The 18,158-nt window shown below is 40.3% G+C and overlaps 1 protein-coding gene across 1 annotated transcript in view; it reads right to left on the bottom strand.

The window, feature by feature from the left end:
- The window catches only part of LRGUK (leucine rich repeats and guanylate kinase domain containing), a 107,876-nt gene that overhangs the window by 69,944 nt on the left and 19,774 nt on the right, over window positions 1-18,158 (bottom strand). The window contains exons 6-7 of the mRNA XM_030308470.1: window positions 9,497-9,621; window positions 5,122-5,265 (exon numbers count right to left, since the gene is read on the bottom strand). Coding sequence (XP_030164330.1) covers window positions 5,122-5,265; window positions 9,497-9,621 — 269 coding nt within the window. The remainder of the gene's footprint in view (window positions 1-5,121; window positions 5,266-9,496; window positions 9,622-18,158) is intronic.

The raw sequence follows: 18,158 nt of genomic DNA, 5'->3' as shown, positions 1-18,158 counted from the left end.
AAACATAGGCACCATGTTCAAAGGATGCCATTTTGAAAGACATAATATGAAAGGTAAAATCCGGGTTACCATACAGAAGCCGCACACACTAATCTGCTGACAGTAGTGTTATGCTATTGGACACAACTCTGTCAATACAATGACTAGATCCATTAGATTGGCATCTGGATCACATCTACAAGACAAAAGGATCATTTTCTAAATATTGTGATATTCAGGAAGGTGGAAAAATACAACTGGTTCACCCTGCTCGGTCAGAACTGTTAAACAGTTGGATTGATTTTCCTGTAGCACACGGCTCATATGCCTGGACCCCGACACAAATGTTAGGTGGAGATGTTTTCCTGCAGTGAACGTGTCTCACTAACACGTGCACTTAACACGCACTGCTGATGGGAGTGGAAATTGGCATGTTCTTCTTAAAAAGGCAAGCTGATATGTTTCACGTGCATAAGCCATGAACCAGCTATCCCACCTCAAGAGGTTTACAGTGAAGATCATCAGACAGGCAAAAATTAGATACAAGAACGTTCAGTCTAACATTTTTTTAGTAAAAGTTCAAAATTTTCTAAATTCCTAAAAACACTATCATTATGCCATTAAATGAGTCACAGTACAGTCCCATAATGGGAACGCTGTGCACCCACTTGAGATGATGGTGACATCTACGGTGATTGACATGCAAAGATCTCGAAACGTTGCCAACAACATGAACACCATGATCACAGACTACATAAAATTATATTGTAACTGAACTGTCAGACCAGGGATCACCTGGTCTTTTGAGAGTCAAAAGACAGGGATCCAGCTTCCCCCCTGGTCCTAGGAAGAGGTTGTTAAGGGCACAGGACAACAAGTATGCAGCAGCCTGTTCCCACACATGCTGAATTAGCAACGTGCAACCGACACTGGTGGTCCTGATGTGCCCTCCCTCTCTCAGTGACCTCACCCCAGAGCAGAACCACCCTCATGTCTTCTCAAATGCCAAGACCCAAGGCTGTGTGTATCATAGACCATTACAGAAGATGTAGGGTACAGCACTCCAAACGACTTAAAGTGAAACATTGCCAGAAAGATTCTATTGTTAAAGGAACATCACCCATCTGCTGCTAAGAATGTCATATCAGCACGGTTGATCCCCAGATTCCAGATGCCCCTCTTCTCCTCGGCCCTGTTGGTTACTCCCCACCCTTAACAGCCTGCCAACTTTGAATTCCAAGGGAAAGCAGTTTAATTAATTCCCATTTGGCCATAGCCTTCTAGGCTATGCTTTCCAAATCCAAGCATCCAGACCTAAAGCCACCTGTTCAGGTTTTTCATAGGTAGATAGACTTGTGAAATAATGACACAAAGACTCAGAGAAGTAAAACAGCATTCCCTACGTAACTCCAAGACCAATGTCTTGCTTCTAGGAGAAAGGACTGAGGTTATAATAGAGTTGACATTTTGGGGATAAGTTTTAAATGGTAGAAACGACATCAAATCTAACAAGGACTAGCGAGAGTGATAAGGGTCCCCCAAGTAACCAGCTGATTATAAACACTGGCAAAGAAAAAGAGATGTTGAAATGATCGTGTGAGGGTTTAGCAATGTGTTAGCAGCTAAAACCAAGGAAATAATACTGATGAAAGTGTTAAGGTACAACATCAAATGAATCATATGAGAAGCAACAGCTGTGTTATGTTTCCGTCAAATGATACATTTTCCATCCCTGACATGGTATTCTCAGTAGTCCTGGAGAAATCTCTGAGGAAATCTTTGGAAGGCTCACAGAACATTTCGAAGCACTGTTGGTTGCTCCCCAACGTGCCTGTGGGCAGCCAGGGAATTGTGTTATTGTTACGGACTCCTTCGTTGCCAAAGGGTTTCCCGCTTTGGGACACATGGCCATTTTTTCTTTAATGGGAGGCTCTCTAACATTTGAAAATTATAAACTCCTTTACTCGCTAAATGATGCCCCCTTTTTTCCTTCAACTTTTTCAAATGTAACTTGAAATGTCTCTTGAAATAGAAGAGAACAATATATTTATTCATGAGGTCGTTCTAGACCAGCACTTTCCAATATGGAAGTTACTAGCCACACCCGGCTACTTAACACTTGGAAGATGGCTGGGACGAACTGAACTGGGCTGTGAGTATAGTATACACACCCGATGTCAGAAACTTAGTATGAAGCAAGGGGTTGTAAAACGTCTCATCGATGATTTTTTTTTTTTTTTTTTGTAGATTACATGCTGACACGATATTTTGGAAAAACTGGGCTAAATAACATAAATTATTAAAATTACTTTCACCTGTTTCTTCTTTTTTAGTGTGGCTACTAGAAAATTTAAAATTGCTTGTGTGGCTCACATTTATGGCTTGAATTATATTTCTATCAGAAAGCCCCCTTCTAGAGCACTACACCACGTGCTTTTCTGAAGGAAGGGACGTTAGCATTTCATTTACTGTATTATCTGTCAGGGTTGAGAACACTGAGTCTGGACTCAAACTATTCTATATTTGCATCCTGGCTCTGCTATTTGCTAGATATAGAACGTTGGGCATGTTACTTAACTTCTTTGTGCCCCAGTTTGTTCATCTGTAACATAGTGACAACAATAGGGTTATAATTATATACGAAAAGTGCTTAGAACAGTGCCTTGTGCACAAGTACTCCAGAAGTATCTCTAGATTATTTTATGACTGCAGGATTACTGTTATTACCATTAACCATTACTCCTTTTTCCCGAAGTCTGAGATGCATTCAGTTGGGATTCGATGAATGCATTCCAGCTTTGTAACACTCCTTGGACATACATACGGGAGAGCCATTTTCACGGCAAGTTCATGAAAAGATACTAGAACCGTACGAGACAGAGACTGTGCTGACTTCGTAGGATATGCGGCATCGTGAACAAAAGTGGAATTAACTTTAGGAGTTGACCAAACAGTTTAATATACAAATCAGGTAAAAATAAGGAGGAACAGTTTTGTCAGTGATTAAAAATCCACCTTTGCCCAGACCTAAAGATGGCCTTTTCTTGCTGTTTAAAGTAACAAGTGATGCAAATTCATCAGACACAACTGGTAAGCACTATCACACCTGAAGACAGCAACGTCTCCACAGCATCACATCTCACCCCAGGAAAGAACAATGTCCTTTCCAGGGTCAGCCAAAGTTTGCATTTTCAAGAAGAAATAAACATTCAACTTCCTTAGGAAGTCTTTCCAAAAAATATGATGAAGTACTCAGTTAAGAATAAAATTGTTTCGGGGCGCCTGGGTGGCGCAGTCGGTTAAGCGTCCGACTTCAGCCAGGTCACGATCTCGCGGTCCGTGAGTTCGAGCCCCGCGTCGGGCTCTGGGCTGATGGCTCAGAGCCTGGAGCCTGTTTCCGATTCTGTGTCTCCCTCTCTCTCTGCCCCTCCCCCGTTCATGCTCTGTCTCTCTCTGTCCCAAAAATAAATAAACGTTGAAAAAAAAAATTTTTTTAAAAATAAAAAAAATAAAAGAATAAAATTGTTTCATAGACCTTACTGCATAAGTGGTCAGATATACCGGGATTACAAGCACAAATGCTTTACTGAAAATAAAGTGTAATTAATTAAGAGTGAAAGCCAATTTACATAACCTGTGAAATAAAGTGGGTGTTCAGCCAGATACGGAAATTTGAGTAAGTCCAATCCTCAACTCCTACAGATTAGGAACATACACTATTGTTACCAATAGAAGATAGGAATTCACTTCCTGTGCCTCTTCTATTTAAATGACAGGCCCGGGCAACACCAGCCTGAGGCTCTTCTCCTTAATTTTTGTTGATGCTGTTGTTTATTTTTGAAAGAGAGAGAGCACTAGCGGGGGAGGGGCAGGGAGCCGGAGGATCCAAAGCAGGTTCCACGCTAACAGCAGAGAGCCTGACGCGGGGCTGGAACCCACAAACTGCGAGATCATGAGCTGGCCTGAAATGGGACACTCAACCGACTGAGCCACCCAGGCGCCCCCTGAAGCTCCTCTCTCGTCTCCAATTTCTCTGCTCTGACATTTCAGACATTCCCACTGGCATCCTTCTACACAAAATTTTACACAAACATCTCTGCTTCAGAAAGTCATGTCCACTTGGTTGCAGCTTAAACCCTTAAAACAATGTAATTAGGAATCATCAGATTTTCAAAAATTAAGAATTGTATTTATTACAAACAAACGAAACAGTCCTGCAACTACTGCTCCAGGAGACTTTATAGAATAACTTTTTTTTTTAATATGAAATTTGTTGTCAAATTGGTTTCCATACGACACCCAGTGCTCATCCCAACAGGTGCCCTCCTCGATGCCCATCACCCACTTACCCCTCCCTCCCGCCCCCATCAACCCTCAGCTTATTCTCAGTTTTTAAGAGTCTCTTATGGCTTGGCTCCCTCCCTCTCTTTTTTTTTTTTTTTTTCCCTTCCCCTCCCCCATGGTCTTCTGTTAAGTTTCTCAGAATCCACTTAAGAGTGAAAACACACGGTATCTGTCTTTCTCTGCCTGACTTATTTCACTTAGCGTCACACTCTCCAGTTCCATCCACGTTGCTACAAAAGGCCATATTTCATTCTTTCTCATGCCAAGTAGTATTCCATTGTGTATATAAACCACAATTTCTTTATCCATCCATCAGTTGATGGACATTTAGGCTCTTTCCATAATCTGGCTATTGTTGAAAGTGCTGCTATAAACACTGGGGTACGAGTGCCCCTACGCATCAGCACTCCTGTATCCCTTGGGTAAATTCCTAGCAGTGCTACTGCTGGGTCATAGGGTAGGTCTATTTTTAATTTTTTGAGGAACCTCCACACTGTTTTCCAGAGTGGCTGTACCAATTTGCATTCCCACCAACAGTGCAAGAGGGTTCCCGTTTCTCCACATCCTCTCCAGCATCTATAGTCTCCTGATTTGTTCATTTTGGCCCCTCTGACTGGCGTGAGGTGGTATCTCAGTGTTGTTTTGATGTGTATTTCCCTGATGAGCAGTGACGTTGAGCATCTTTTCATTTCTAAGCCGGCATTTAAAGTAACAGCCCCTTGAGAAACCAATAACGGGTCCTAATGTGTCCTCTGACACATAGACACTGAAACCGTGACAGTTCAAGTGTGACATTACCTTATTATCCTCGAGGTTGATCACTTCCAGGAAGTCATGATTTTCTAAGCCCTGGAGGCTACTGATCTGATTGTGGGACAGATCCACGACCTGCAAGGCTTTTAGTTCCTCCAAACCGGTCATCTTCTCAATCTGGTTATTGCTCTAAAATTGGTAAAACACATTCAGTGCCTTAAAAGCTTCAAGTAGGAAAAAGTGCAAGGCCAAGTTTTCATTCTCGATACCGCCTAAATGTCTTAAAGTCAGCAAGCCGTGCTTGTTCCCTTGCCCTCCACCATTTCTACCAAACACTTCCCTGAACACAGAGGCAAACACCCCAGAAAGAAATCCCAGTTTTTCAGCTGGAAGATTCAGAGTGCAATATTTTCACTAAAGTTAATGAAAGATGAATGTTCAAAGCAGTACGAAAGGCAAAAACCTAGGTGGTGTAAGCTTTTAACATTGTTCGCCTAAAGCCTAATGACAGCGTAACTCCGTGTTTATCTCCAGAAACAAAATACAGTGCAAATCTTTCATCGCCATCACGTGAAACCACCTGAATAGCGCGATTCCCCCATATACTTGGTTTTCAGAAACATTCTATTCACTTCATACCACGAGGGCTGTGGTAGTCCGATTCATGCCTTGAGTTATTCATGCTCTTGTGCTGTGTCCCTCCCCTTGAGTCTAGGCTGGAGCTCTGACTTGCCTTAACCAAAAGAATACAGCAGAAGGGTGCCAGTGCCCAGTTTAAGAATTAAGAAGGCCTGGCCACATCTCCTCTTGTGTCTTGGAAACTGACATGTAAGGACCCCGCTCTGTTTGGGAAAGAATGTGTGGAGAGGTCACATGGAGAAGAAGCCGTCACACGGAGAGGGGCCCTAAGACTAAACAGGAAAATTCCAGCCATCCCAGCATCCACGCTGAGCCCAGCCCCCAGCCAACCTGGCAGCTGAATGGGGCAAGCAGCAGCAGCAGCAGCAAAAGCACCCTGCTGAACCCAGCTCAGCTTGTAGAACTGTTAGCTAATAAAATTTCTACAGGCCACTACACTGGGGGTGGCTTGTTATCCAGTAATAGATAACTAAACCTAGTTCTTCAATGATTCACACGCAGGCATCTTCCCAGACAGTGAGCGTAAAACAAAGCAAGATTCAAAGATCCTCTTTCCCAACCCGCATGCCCCCATAACAACACATTACAGTGGCAACAGTAGTCTGCATTTTCGTGAGCATTTTCCAACATACGATTCCTTGGGTTCCCTAGCCTTAAAGAACATGCCACAGTAAAATTACACTTTTAGTTTGAGAATCATAAAGACAATTTTGAGGTTTCAATTAATACCATATAATGCCCATCTTTAAACTCTTAATACTTTTAACAACTACATAACTGAAAAATTAAATTATAGCATTCTCTTCCATCTACAATATGTTTCCTGGTACATTTAATAATAGCAAGAGCTCATTTTCATCCTATCTTTCATAACATTTTACTTCAATAATGAGCAAGATTTGCATTCATTAGTTTAATTCTGTGGCTCTTTATAATATGTTCAGAGAATGTTGATAATCTACAAAGCTGGGTGATAATACACGGGGGGCTCATTAAACTATTCCCCTTTTTCATATATGTTTGAGAAATTCCATAATAAGAAGGGGAAAATACTCATACCCCCATTTGCCTAAGTTAAGCAAAATTTCCTACTGTTCAGAGTTCAAAAAAAGTTCCAGAAAGTGTAACAGAAAAGGAAAAGAAAAAATTGCACTGAAGTTAACATAATATCCATACTAATTTAATGTATTGAAATAGGACCTCAATATCCTATTTAAAATATGCCCACATATAAAATTTATATACAATACACTTCTTCCCGAAGAACTTTGAAGTGCTGTAGCTGTGGAAGACAGACTGTAATAATTCTTCACAGCACCTCTGATGGCTTTCAAAGTGGTAAATGCACGGGCACAGGGTAAGGCAGAGAAACGTTTAATTAGCTAGCCTACGGCCACAAAGGAAAGCAGAAGTGAGAAATATTCAGGATCACAGAATTTCTGAGTTTAAAGTCGTCTAGTCAAACCCTTTCTCCCATGCTGAAAACAGATACGTCGCCCCTCAAAGTGGACATCCAGTTTTAGCACATGCAGTTCCTTTCGCCTTTTTTTTTTTTTTAAATCGTGATTAGCAGCGGAAAGGGGGCCTTTAGAGAGAAGCTATTTCCTTTAAAAGACGAAATGAGAAATATTCCTCATCGCCCTGGTTTGGAAAGGAAGAAATAAGCGGCTCTTACTAAGACAAAATGAATTTTAAAGTGTGGAATGCATCGCCCTTACTTGCTAAAAGAAATGGTTGATCGCACAGCCCATAAGTGAACCACATTTTCCCCTTACATTTAGTATAAAAGCTGATGGTAGAGAATTAACAACTGGTTTGTATAGCAAGTTGTTCTTTTTTCTCTCTCTCTAAAAAAAAAAAAAAACAACAAACAAACGTAAAATGAATTTTTGTAGTAGTAAAGCAACTAGTTTTCTCATTCCACAAATTAAAAGATAAAAGCATTAACAAACTGTTGAAACAAATGTGTACCGTTTTATTTTACATATTTTGTTAACACTTGTAAAAAGAACCCTTACTATTCTCAAAAATTTTAAGGAAAATGAATGAGGGCATAATTTGTATTTTCTGATTCATCTTGGGTGATGGGGGCGGCAGGGATTGGGAACAATCCCCTTAATTTATTTGTGGAAAAAGTAAGTCTTTTATGTTTTTTTCTAAAAAGTGCTTGAGATGGAATTGTCAAGGTGGATTACTTTACTTGTTGAAACAAACTCTTACGATAAAATTGCTATGTGTTGTTTTGCTTAATCATGGGTTCAGCTCTCCTCCCCTTAAGCACGCCCCCATATCTCTTTCCACATGGCAAGCTCCACTCAAAGTTAACGGGAATGCGGATACAAAGAGATGTACAGAAAGGCTAAGGTTCTTTTTTTTTTTTAATCTTTTTTTAATGTTTTTATTTATTTTTGAGACAGAGACAGACAGAGCATGAGCGGGGAGGGGCAGAGAGAGGGAGACACAGAATCCGAAACAGGCTCCAGGCTCTGAGGTGTCAGCACAGAGCCCGACGCGGGGCTCGAACTCACGAACCGTGAGATCATGACCTGAGCCAAGTCAGACGCTTAACAGACTAAGCCACCCAGTAGCTCCTCAAATTCATTTTCTTTCATGCTTTGCTAACATGCCTCAGGGGGACATAAAACATAAAATCTTAGGGAAATTATTAAAACTCTCCATGCCTCTGGTCCATTGGTACTAGAACCAGTCCTTGGCCTTCACCTACCTCGCTGTAAGGAGTGAAGGCTCTTGAAAAAGCACTTCATGCTCCAAGCTCGGGGAAAGAAAATTAACACTAGCCAACATCTGCTATCTCTGGTTAAATAAGACAGGTATAGTATATTTTAAATGTCGCAGATAACCCAAGATGTCATTTCAAACAGCAGTTCAACACTCTCCTGTGGGATAGTTCATGTAAGAAATTAATAAGCTACCAGCCTCGTGGCTTAAAATCCTCCCTTGCCCACCAAAGGCAAGATATAATAAAAAATAGCAAAGCCATCCAAGGGTAAGAAGTAGGAGAGAGGAAGAAAGGAAGAAGAATCCTAAATAATCCACAAACTGTGTTATCAGCTCCCAAATTAGTGAGCTATAGTGTGATTTCAAAAACACTATATGTATCTTTGGAACTCTTATAATTCTGATTTTTAAATACACTGTCTGCATTTTCATTCATAGTCACAGAGCACATCATAGAGCTTAAGAAGAATGCTCTCTATGGGAAAACACTTAACAATTTCCAAGTTCTGACTGGAACTGTTCCTTTATTCTCAGCACCAGTTCTGGTCTCCTAGAATGGCCAACTAGCATATATTAGTACAAAAGGGTTGCCAAAATTCAGTGCCCAGAGAACATCTTGTGGTTCATTTGAGAGCACTCAAGTATTAATAGCAATAAATATTATGCTTAAATGTGCTTAAATGTTATTTCTTCACGGAGACATTATAAAATGTGTTTTTAAAAGTTGTTCCAAGTATTCCTTTCTTTGTCAGCGTAAAATGTGAATCCTTTAAAAAACTGACTTTGGATGCCAAATTAGAAAATCATTTTACCATAGCATGAAATATTGACCCTACACACATACACAACCACACATAACACACACACACACACACACACACACACACACACACACACAGCATGGAAAGGAACACTGAAGACAGTAACATTTCCTGAAGTGATTAGCTCTTTATACATTCGAAAAACCCGAGGTATCATTCATATACTTAACTGAAACATTAACTAGAACCTTCCATTAAGAACGACTTTTGCTTAGACTCACCAGACAAAGAATTTTGATGGGCAACATGCCTAAGCCATTAATTGACGTGATCTTGTTCTTGGCCAGACTCAGGTGCATCAGGCCACTGCACATCTCCAGCCCGCTGATTTCCTCTATCTCGTTGCCTATGCACCGTGACTCCGTTTAAGGAAAATGTTATTAGAAACATTTTGAAGACAAGAATAATCAGTGTCAGTCCATCATTAGAAAAATCTGACAACAGCATGAATAAAGCAGTAACGTGTGCTCTATACAGGATGAACACCATATCCTGAAATATATTTTTTTCATGATAGAAGGGAATACTGGCACTTTTTTTTTTTTAAGACACAGCTTTTGAGTGTGCTCAGTTACATTTGCATTCACGCGTGACTCATTTAATCAGCGAGCAAAAACATTTCAGGGTGCTTCGAAGCTGCCTTGTTGGCAGTGTTTGCCCTTGGTTCCTAAGTGGTCTCCATGAGAAAGTCATGTGCTTTCCCACAGGCAGGACTTCTGAAAACAGGGCACCCTGTGGGCGACACACATCAAGTTATCATCCTCATACCCAGGGTACCAGCCGGAGAGAGAGGTCATCTGTGGCAAAGGGGTGATAAAGGAACCAGTATCCTGATGCCGACAGGAACAGCCTTTTCTATCCATACTGGCTTCTCCTCTCCCTTTAAAATAAATGAGGCCTAAACTTAGCCTTTATTCCCTCATGTTAAGTTTCTAGTCATTTTAAAGTTTATTTATTTTGAGAGAGAGAGAGAGAGTGAGCAAACAGAAGGAGAGAGAGAATCTCAAGCAGGCTCCCCGTTGTCAGCACAGAGCCGGACATGGGGCTCGATCTCACAAACCGTGAGATCATGACCTGAGCCAAGATCAAGAGTTGGATACTCAACCGACTGAGCCGTCCAGGTGCTGCCCCGCCCCACCCCCCAGTCATTTTAAAATTTAATTTCTTTTCTTGTATTCCATCTTTATAGTCACCTAAAATTGCAGTCCCAACGTCACCAATTCTATTCACCTCTCTCTGGTCTCTATTTGGCAAAGTTCCAGGATTTGGTATCATCTCCCCATCAGAGCTCCTGTGTCCCTTCCCAAGTAGCCAAAGACATCACCACTCTCTCAGCCACCTATAATCTTCAGGGCATCCAATCAATCAGCAAGACTTGGCATGTTTTGCTTTTAAACACCTCTTTAATTATTTCCTTCCTTTTCATTCACTCCTCTGCCAACTTAATTCAGCTTTAGCACCGATGGGTACTTCTAACATCCATTTCTTCTGGCCTCAAATCACTTTACACGCTGTAGTCAGGTTAATTTTTTCAAAATATCGATTGGAAATCTTGTTGCAATCAAATTCTCACAGGACAAATTCCAAATTCCTCCCTCTGGCATCTAACACCCCTGACTTTAAGCAAAGCCTATTCCTCCCGTTTCATCTCCATTATAATCCAGTGAGGATTCCCCATTTCTGCCAGGTCGGTCTTGTCAGTAGTTCTGGAATGTATACCAAGGACTTTCTGACATAGTAGTGTATCTTTTTTTCACATTGCTTTCCTACCCTTTCTAAATCCTGCCCATTCTTCAGGACTTGATTTCAAATTCCACTTCTTTTCTTCCTTTAACAATTACATTAACCCAACCTCTTTAGTTTTTTAAAGATTTTTTTTTAATGTTTATTCATTTTTGAGAGACAGAGCATGAGTGGGGGAGGGGCAGAGAGAGAGAGAGAGAGAGAGAGAGAGAGAGAGTCACAGAATCTGAAGCAGGCTCCAGGCTCTGAGCTGTCAGCACAGAGCCCGATGTGGGGCTTGAACCCACAAACTGTGAGATCATGACCTGATCTGAAGTCAGACACTGACTGAGCCACCCAGGCGCCCCTTAAGTATTTCTTTTTGAAAGATCACCTTATCTTCTTATTTCTTACATAGGTACAAATGATAGGCTAGGAGAATATATTTGCAACATGTATAGTAGATGAGGGATTACTATTCAGAATACATAAAGAATGACAGTAACTTAATAGAAAGAGAGAAAAAGACAGAACCACCCAATAGAAAATGAGAAAGAATACGTTGAGAAAATTCCCAACAGAGCATATCCAAGTGGCTGATAAACACGGGAAAAGACACTCTGCTTCACCCTTAATCAGGAGAATGCAAATCAAGATGCCATTTTCACCTATCAGTTTAGCCAGGATTTGAAAGGTTCTCAAGAACAGATTCTTTCCTACTCCTGAGGCTTTATTATGCTAGAGCCACTTTGGAAGAAACCTGGGAGTATTGCTGCAATTGTAAAGTTGTCACAGTAATTTCAATTCTTGACAGCCACTCTAGACAGACCATTTCTTCCTCGAAGCCTCTTCTGGTCAACTTCCAACCCCCCCAAGTATTTTCTTCCATTAATTGAAGAATCAAAGAATTTTTTAAAGGGGAAGGAAGGGATCATTAAGTATCAAAAAAACATTATTTTGCCTCATAATTCTTTGTAGTTATCTTAACTCTACTAGTTACTCATTATGTGACTTCTCTATGCTCAGAGTTTTCATCAGTAATGTGGGAATAACACCAGGTTGCTATGAAAACCAAAAGTTTGATCATGGGAAAAAATAAGAAAGTATATATGAAGTTCACAAACCATAAAGTATCTCATAATTATAAGGCATTGTTATCACTACCAAATTAGAAGCACATGAGGCCAAGGAACCACATCCTCTACCCGTTGGCCAATGGCACAAAATGGAAGATTCAAGGCCAGGATCTTTTCTGAAAAGACTCAGGCTAGAGAAAGAGGCAAATCGGAAACTAGAAGCAATGGGGAGAAAATATTGCCAAAGGAACCAGAAATTCCTAATTTTTCTTCATCGGTTCCAGATTCAATCCTTGGGCTGAAGTGTAGTTTTGCTGGTCATCAAATATGTATTTTCAAATCTTCTGCCAGAAGTAGCTCCACAAATAAACATTTATGCTCCCAAACACCATGCCCTTTCTGCTTCCATGTTCTTTGGGCTGTTTAATCATTCTAGAGCTAGAACAAAGACCAGATTTTCACAGATACAGATGGTAACAAAGGATGTGAAATGGGGAAACAAGAGATTAAACTCACACACAGGTATAAATGAAATAAAATATTCTCGGAGTAGTGATCTTTGGCAAGAAAAATTAGGCAAGGAAAACTTCAAATGACCATCTGTCTCAGTTTAGCAGAGGAAGCAATATAGTCTTTAAGTCCTATGTCAGGGGCACTGGTGTCCTGGTAGCTCTGCTCCAACCAAAATGAAGATACTCTAAATGATGGCGAAGAGTAAAACAAATGCTTGTGGGTAGCTGGGTCAGGAAGCATTCCCGCAGGAAGGAGGCAAGGATCGGAAAAGGAGGAAATAGGAATCCTGAAGCCATCAAGAGATGGGGGATCGAAAAGGAAAGCTGGTTTATTGTAGATACAGTAATTTTCCAAGACACTGGAGACTATCCCCAGTTCTCTTGGTATCATCCGGCTTACTCTCTAGCTTTGACTAACACAACAAATCAATTTTATGAAGTTAGTACTGCAAGGGCCCAAAGGAGGAGGAATATAGATGCCTCACTGCAAATGTAGCCCTGGCTTCTGCAGCTACCGTTGCCATCACTCACAGCCCTGGGACCAACGCTTGAGGAACTGACTGCATGTCTCTGTTGAGAAATAAGTTCATTTCAGAAAAACTGTCTATTTCCCAACTCTTCGCTCCCCTTTAAATTTCGAGGAATTTCAATCACTATAAATTAATCAGGTTCTCGAGTGAAGAGTAGTTTTTACAGTGCCCCAACAGCTCTCCCCACCCCACCTCCATAATACCACGGTCACATCATCTGTGACCACCAGCAGGGATAATGGTCAATCTATAGGACTGGTCCCTATGTAGCTCTGAGTTTTCAGCTTGTTTTCAGGAATATCTTTATCTCCCTAATCTCTCATTTTCTTATTTTAAGGACCTTCGCGAAATGTTACTTGTCCTTCCTCTGAACATTATTGTTTTGTATTCTTTCATGTAGGTCTTGGGACTTTCCAATAAGAAATATAATCTGATAAGTCACTAAGCCATTACAATGAATTAGCTTACTGGCTTTACACTTTGAGGTATGTTTTAATTTCCAAGGGCCACTGTCAAGAGAAAGGGACTCAAAGAACTCAAAATCATTATACTGCATTCCAGCTCTAAAGTTTTACATTTCTGTGAATACATCTTTTACAGTGGAATTTTAGGTCCTCAGAAACTGAGTGAAGAAACCCAAAGGCACGTAAGCACAACTTTACAGTGAGGGAAAGGCCCCACAATCTATTTTTACATTTTGGTGATGATGTCAGCAGTTTGCAGGGCTTGACATGAATTATTCACCAGTTCAGTATTCGCTCTCATTCATTTGTCTACAATCATAAAATATGGCTCTGGTGTACAGAAAACAGTTACTGAGAAATAAGTAGGAAATCCATCACAATTCGCTTAGTAGAAAGAACCGCAATGATGGCTTTAATCAAAACCAATCCCGAAAGATCTATATCACCTTACCACGTGAAAAATGTTCTTCACTATAGGAGTGAATCTCTCTATGAAACACACATACACATTAAATGGCTAGAGGATAAAAGTAGTAATTACTCAATGAATTGTAGCCTGGGGGAAACAACGGAATTCAGAAGACTAGTGTCAGTTCGACCACTGACCAAATGATCTGGGACAAGTCACTGAGTCTCCCTGGGTCTCAGGAAGGGGAACAAGGCACTTTTGCTTAAAACAAAAACTTCCGTAAAAGAACAGTTAGTAAGAATCTCTAAAGTCAGTCTGGATCTTAAAATTCTGTGATCACTTTTTAAAAATTCCATGGTTCTACAATCATGAGACAAATTCCAATGAACAATCAGTATTTATAGGTAAAGAACACAGAGCATTCTTTCTCAAGACTGAATATGTTGACTTATACCTGCCAACGTTTACCTCTTCTGATTGAGACGATTGGCAATCAACCATCAGTTCACCACATAGGGAATGACAAAATAGCATAAGATAAACTAAAAAGTTGAGGTCTTACAGTTAATAATCCATTTTGAGGCATTAGTATGTTGGCATTACCAACTTGATTAACCGATTTGTTATTATTTTTTTAATGTTTATTTATTTTTGAGAGAGAGAGAGAGAGAGCAGGGGAGGAGCAGAGAGAGAGGGAGGCACAGAGTCTGAAGCAGGCTCCAGGCTCTCAGCTGTCAGCACAGAGCCCGACGTGGGGCTCGAACCCACAAATCGCAAGATCATAACCTGAGCTGAAGTCGGCCACTCAACCGACTGAGCCACCCAGGCGCCCCTGATTTGTTCTTATTTTAAATAAGTGCTTTTTAATGTTGGTAATTACAATTTTATTTACATTTTAAACAAAACCATGCTTGTTCCCCTCAAATAGAAAAGACACATTCTCACTAAGGAAGGCTTGAACAAATATAAAAAGCACAAAAAAAAGAGCCAAACTTCTAAAAAGGGCACACGGAATGGCAGCAGGTTAGGAGAGCCTGCCCTGCGGGGTACAGCAGGGAGCACTGGCTAGCTCAAAGCTGGGGGTCTTCGAGGGCATTCCTCAGTCCAGCAATAGCAGCATCACCTGAGAAGTTGTTAGAAATGCAAATTCTCAGCCACCACCCCAGACCCCCTCAGCCAGAAGTTCTGAGGGTGCAGGCCAGCAAGAGGTGCTTTAACAAGCCCTCCAGGGGATGCCAATACGGCTCGGGTTTGAAGCTTGGCAAACAGCTATTTTCTTTTTTTTTTTTTTTTAATTTTTTTTTTTAATGTTTATTTTATTTTTGAGACAAAGAGAGACAGAGCATGAACGGGGGAGGGGCAGAGAGAGAGGGAGACACAGAATCGGAAGCAGGCTCCAGGCTCTGAGCCATCAGCCCAGAGCCCGATGCGGGGCTCGAGCTCACGGACCGCGAGATCGTGACCTGAGCTGAAGTCAGATGCTTAACCGACTGAGGCAAATAGCTATTTTCAAAGAAATTAATAATCTTCAGATTTAAAACATGTTTGATGGACACAGGTACGGCATTTGCCCCCACATGGCCTGTTTATATTTATTTTTAAAAATCTAATGAACACTTTTTTTTGAGAGTGAGTGATCAGGGGAGGGGCAGAGGGAGAGGAAGAGGAAGAGAGAATCTCCAGCAGGCTCCAAGCTCAGCGAGGAGCCCCAATGCAGGGCTTGATCTCACAAACTGAGATCGTGACCTGAGCTGAAATCAAGAGATGCTTAACTCACTGAGCCATCCAGGCACCCCAAAAATCTAACGAACACTCTTGAAATCACCCCCACCCCCACCTCCAGCCCAAGAAGTAGAACATGAGCCATAATCTCCCTCTGCATGCCTCTCCTGTTGTACCCGCTGCCCCCCTCTTGGAGACCACCACTGTGCAAACTATTTCCTCTTCCTTTTCCCCTTTGGTTTTACACGAAAATTGTACTTAATTTTATTAAGATGCATCCCTATTGCTGCATGGAGATCTATTTCATTTTCAGTACTATATGATATGCTAGGATGAGTATAACATAATTTGTACTTTCTCTTATCAATGAGCATCTGGGCTGTTTCAATTTTTTGCTATTACAAGCAGTGTTGCTCTGAGCCTTCTTATTCAAGCCTCCAGATACACATGTGCTCAACTGCCCACATGTAGGATTGAAAGCGCCAGGCCATGGGGAATTTGGATGTTCAACTTTATAAAAAGAGTATAAAATTGCTTTCCAAAGCAGAACTAATTTCATACCCAAAGGAAGAAAAAAAAAAAAAGATCCTTTTGACCTACATGTTCTCCAACACTTGATATTTTTAGATTTCTTAAATTTTATCAATTGAATGAATATGGTATCTCAAGTGGTCTTGGGATGCATTTCTCTGAACACAAATGAGGCTGACAACTAGTCATATGTTTATTAGCCTTATCTGATTCATTTTCTGTAAAGTTCTTTTTATACATCTTCTCCAGTCTTCTGATCTGGAAACATGGAATATATTTCTCTTTAGTTAGGTCTTTAATGCTCTTCAATAAAGTTTTATTATATTTCCCCCCCACAGGTCTTATTCATTGTTAATAAGATTCATTTTTATTGCTCTTGTAAATGGCGTCTCTCTTTTAAGTTGTGTTTTCTAATTGCTTGCGATGTAGAGAAATGCAATCACTTCTGTCTATTGAAGTCACATCCAACTGCTTTGCTGAACTCTCAAAACTATTATTTCTAGTAGTTTATTACCAGTTAGTTTTGATATTCTCTATGGACAATCATATCATTTGCAAAAAAAATGACTTTAATCTTCTCCTTCCAATCTTTACACTTTCAGGTTTTTCCTCTTGCTTTAGAGTGCTAACTAAAACCTCCAAAACAATGATGGATAGAAGTGGTGACGGTGGTGATCTTTGCCTTGCTCCCAATTTTAAAGAATGCTTAGAACATGTCCCCAGTCAGGACAAAGTTTGTTTCAAATATTTTTGTAGACATTACCAAGTTGAGGAAACTCCCCGTTACTAGCTAAGAGTTTTTTTTATTGCAAATTAGATTTTATTAAATTTTCTGTATCTATTGGAGTTTCTATATCTACTGATCATATGGTTTATTTCTCTTAATCTGTTAATGTAGTTACTGACATTTATGGCCTAATATTAAACTATCCTTATATTCATGAGATAAACCAAACTTGGTCATGGTATATTAACTTTTCTCAAATACTGTCAGATTCAGTTGCCAGCATTTGTTTAGGATTTTTATATCTAGATCATGAGTGAAATGAGTCTGCCATTTTCCTTTCCCTTATTCTTCTTTGTCTGCTTTTGGATATCAAAGTATTCTCATTAGAATCAATTGTGAAAATGCCTTCTATCCTTAACCTTGAAAGAATGTGTTCATTATTGGAAGATCGGTTCTTAAAAATTTGGGTCTGGTGGATTTTTTTAATATGAGGGTTTTAATTTAGTTAATTTATAATGAACTGCATTTATAATTACAGGACTACACAGGGTTTCTATTTCCAAATCAGCATTTTGGTGATTTTTCTAGAAATTTTTCTACTACATCTAAGTATTCAAATGTACTGGCATTAAAAAAGTTGTTTAACAATTCTTTTTTATTGCAAGGCTTTTCATTCTTTTCAAAACTCTAATCATATACACAGTATGACACATTTGAACAGAACAAAAGAGGCATATTTGGTACTGTTTAAAAAACGAGCTTGTCTTTTCAAAATGGTAAGCTAAAAAGTTTATTTCATTAATAGTTTACGAAGAGTAGCTTGTTTTGAGTACTTGCATTTGCATTTTAAAAAACACAGGTGAGGGGTGCCTGGGTGGCTCAGTCAGCCAAATGTCTGACTCTGGATTTCAGCTCAGGTCACGATCTCATGGTTCAGTTTGTGGGATTGAGCCCCGCATGGGGCTCCGTGCTGACAGCACGGAGCCAGCTTGGGATTCGCTCTCTCCCTCCCTCTCTGCTGCTCGCTCTCAAAATAAATACATAAACTTAAAAAACCCACAGGTGAGAAATGACACCATGTGACATTTTAATTATGTGTCCATGTTCTGAATTTCAGTTGGTTCTAATGTAATAATTACAGCTTTTTATACTTTGGAGATAAGCCTGAATTGCTACATCTAAAGTCAAGT

Source organism: Lynx canadensis, chromosome A2 (assembly GCF_007474595.2).
Source record: "Lynx canadensis isolate LIC74 chromosome A2, mLynCan4.pri.v2, whole genome shotgun sequence".
Classification (NCBI taxonomy): Eukaryota; Metazoa; Chordata; class Mammalia; order Carnivora; family Felidae; genus Lynx; species Lynx canadensis.
The sequence above is the reverse complement of the archived record's forward strand: the minus strand, read 5'-3'. Positions and strand labels throughout refer to the sequence as shown.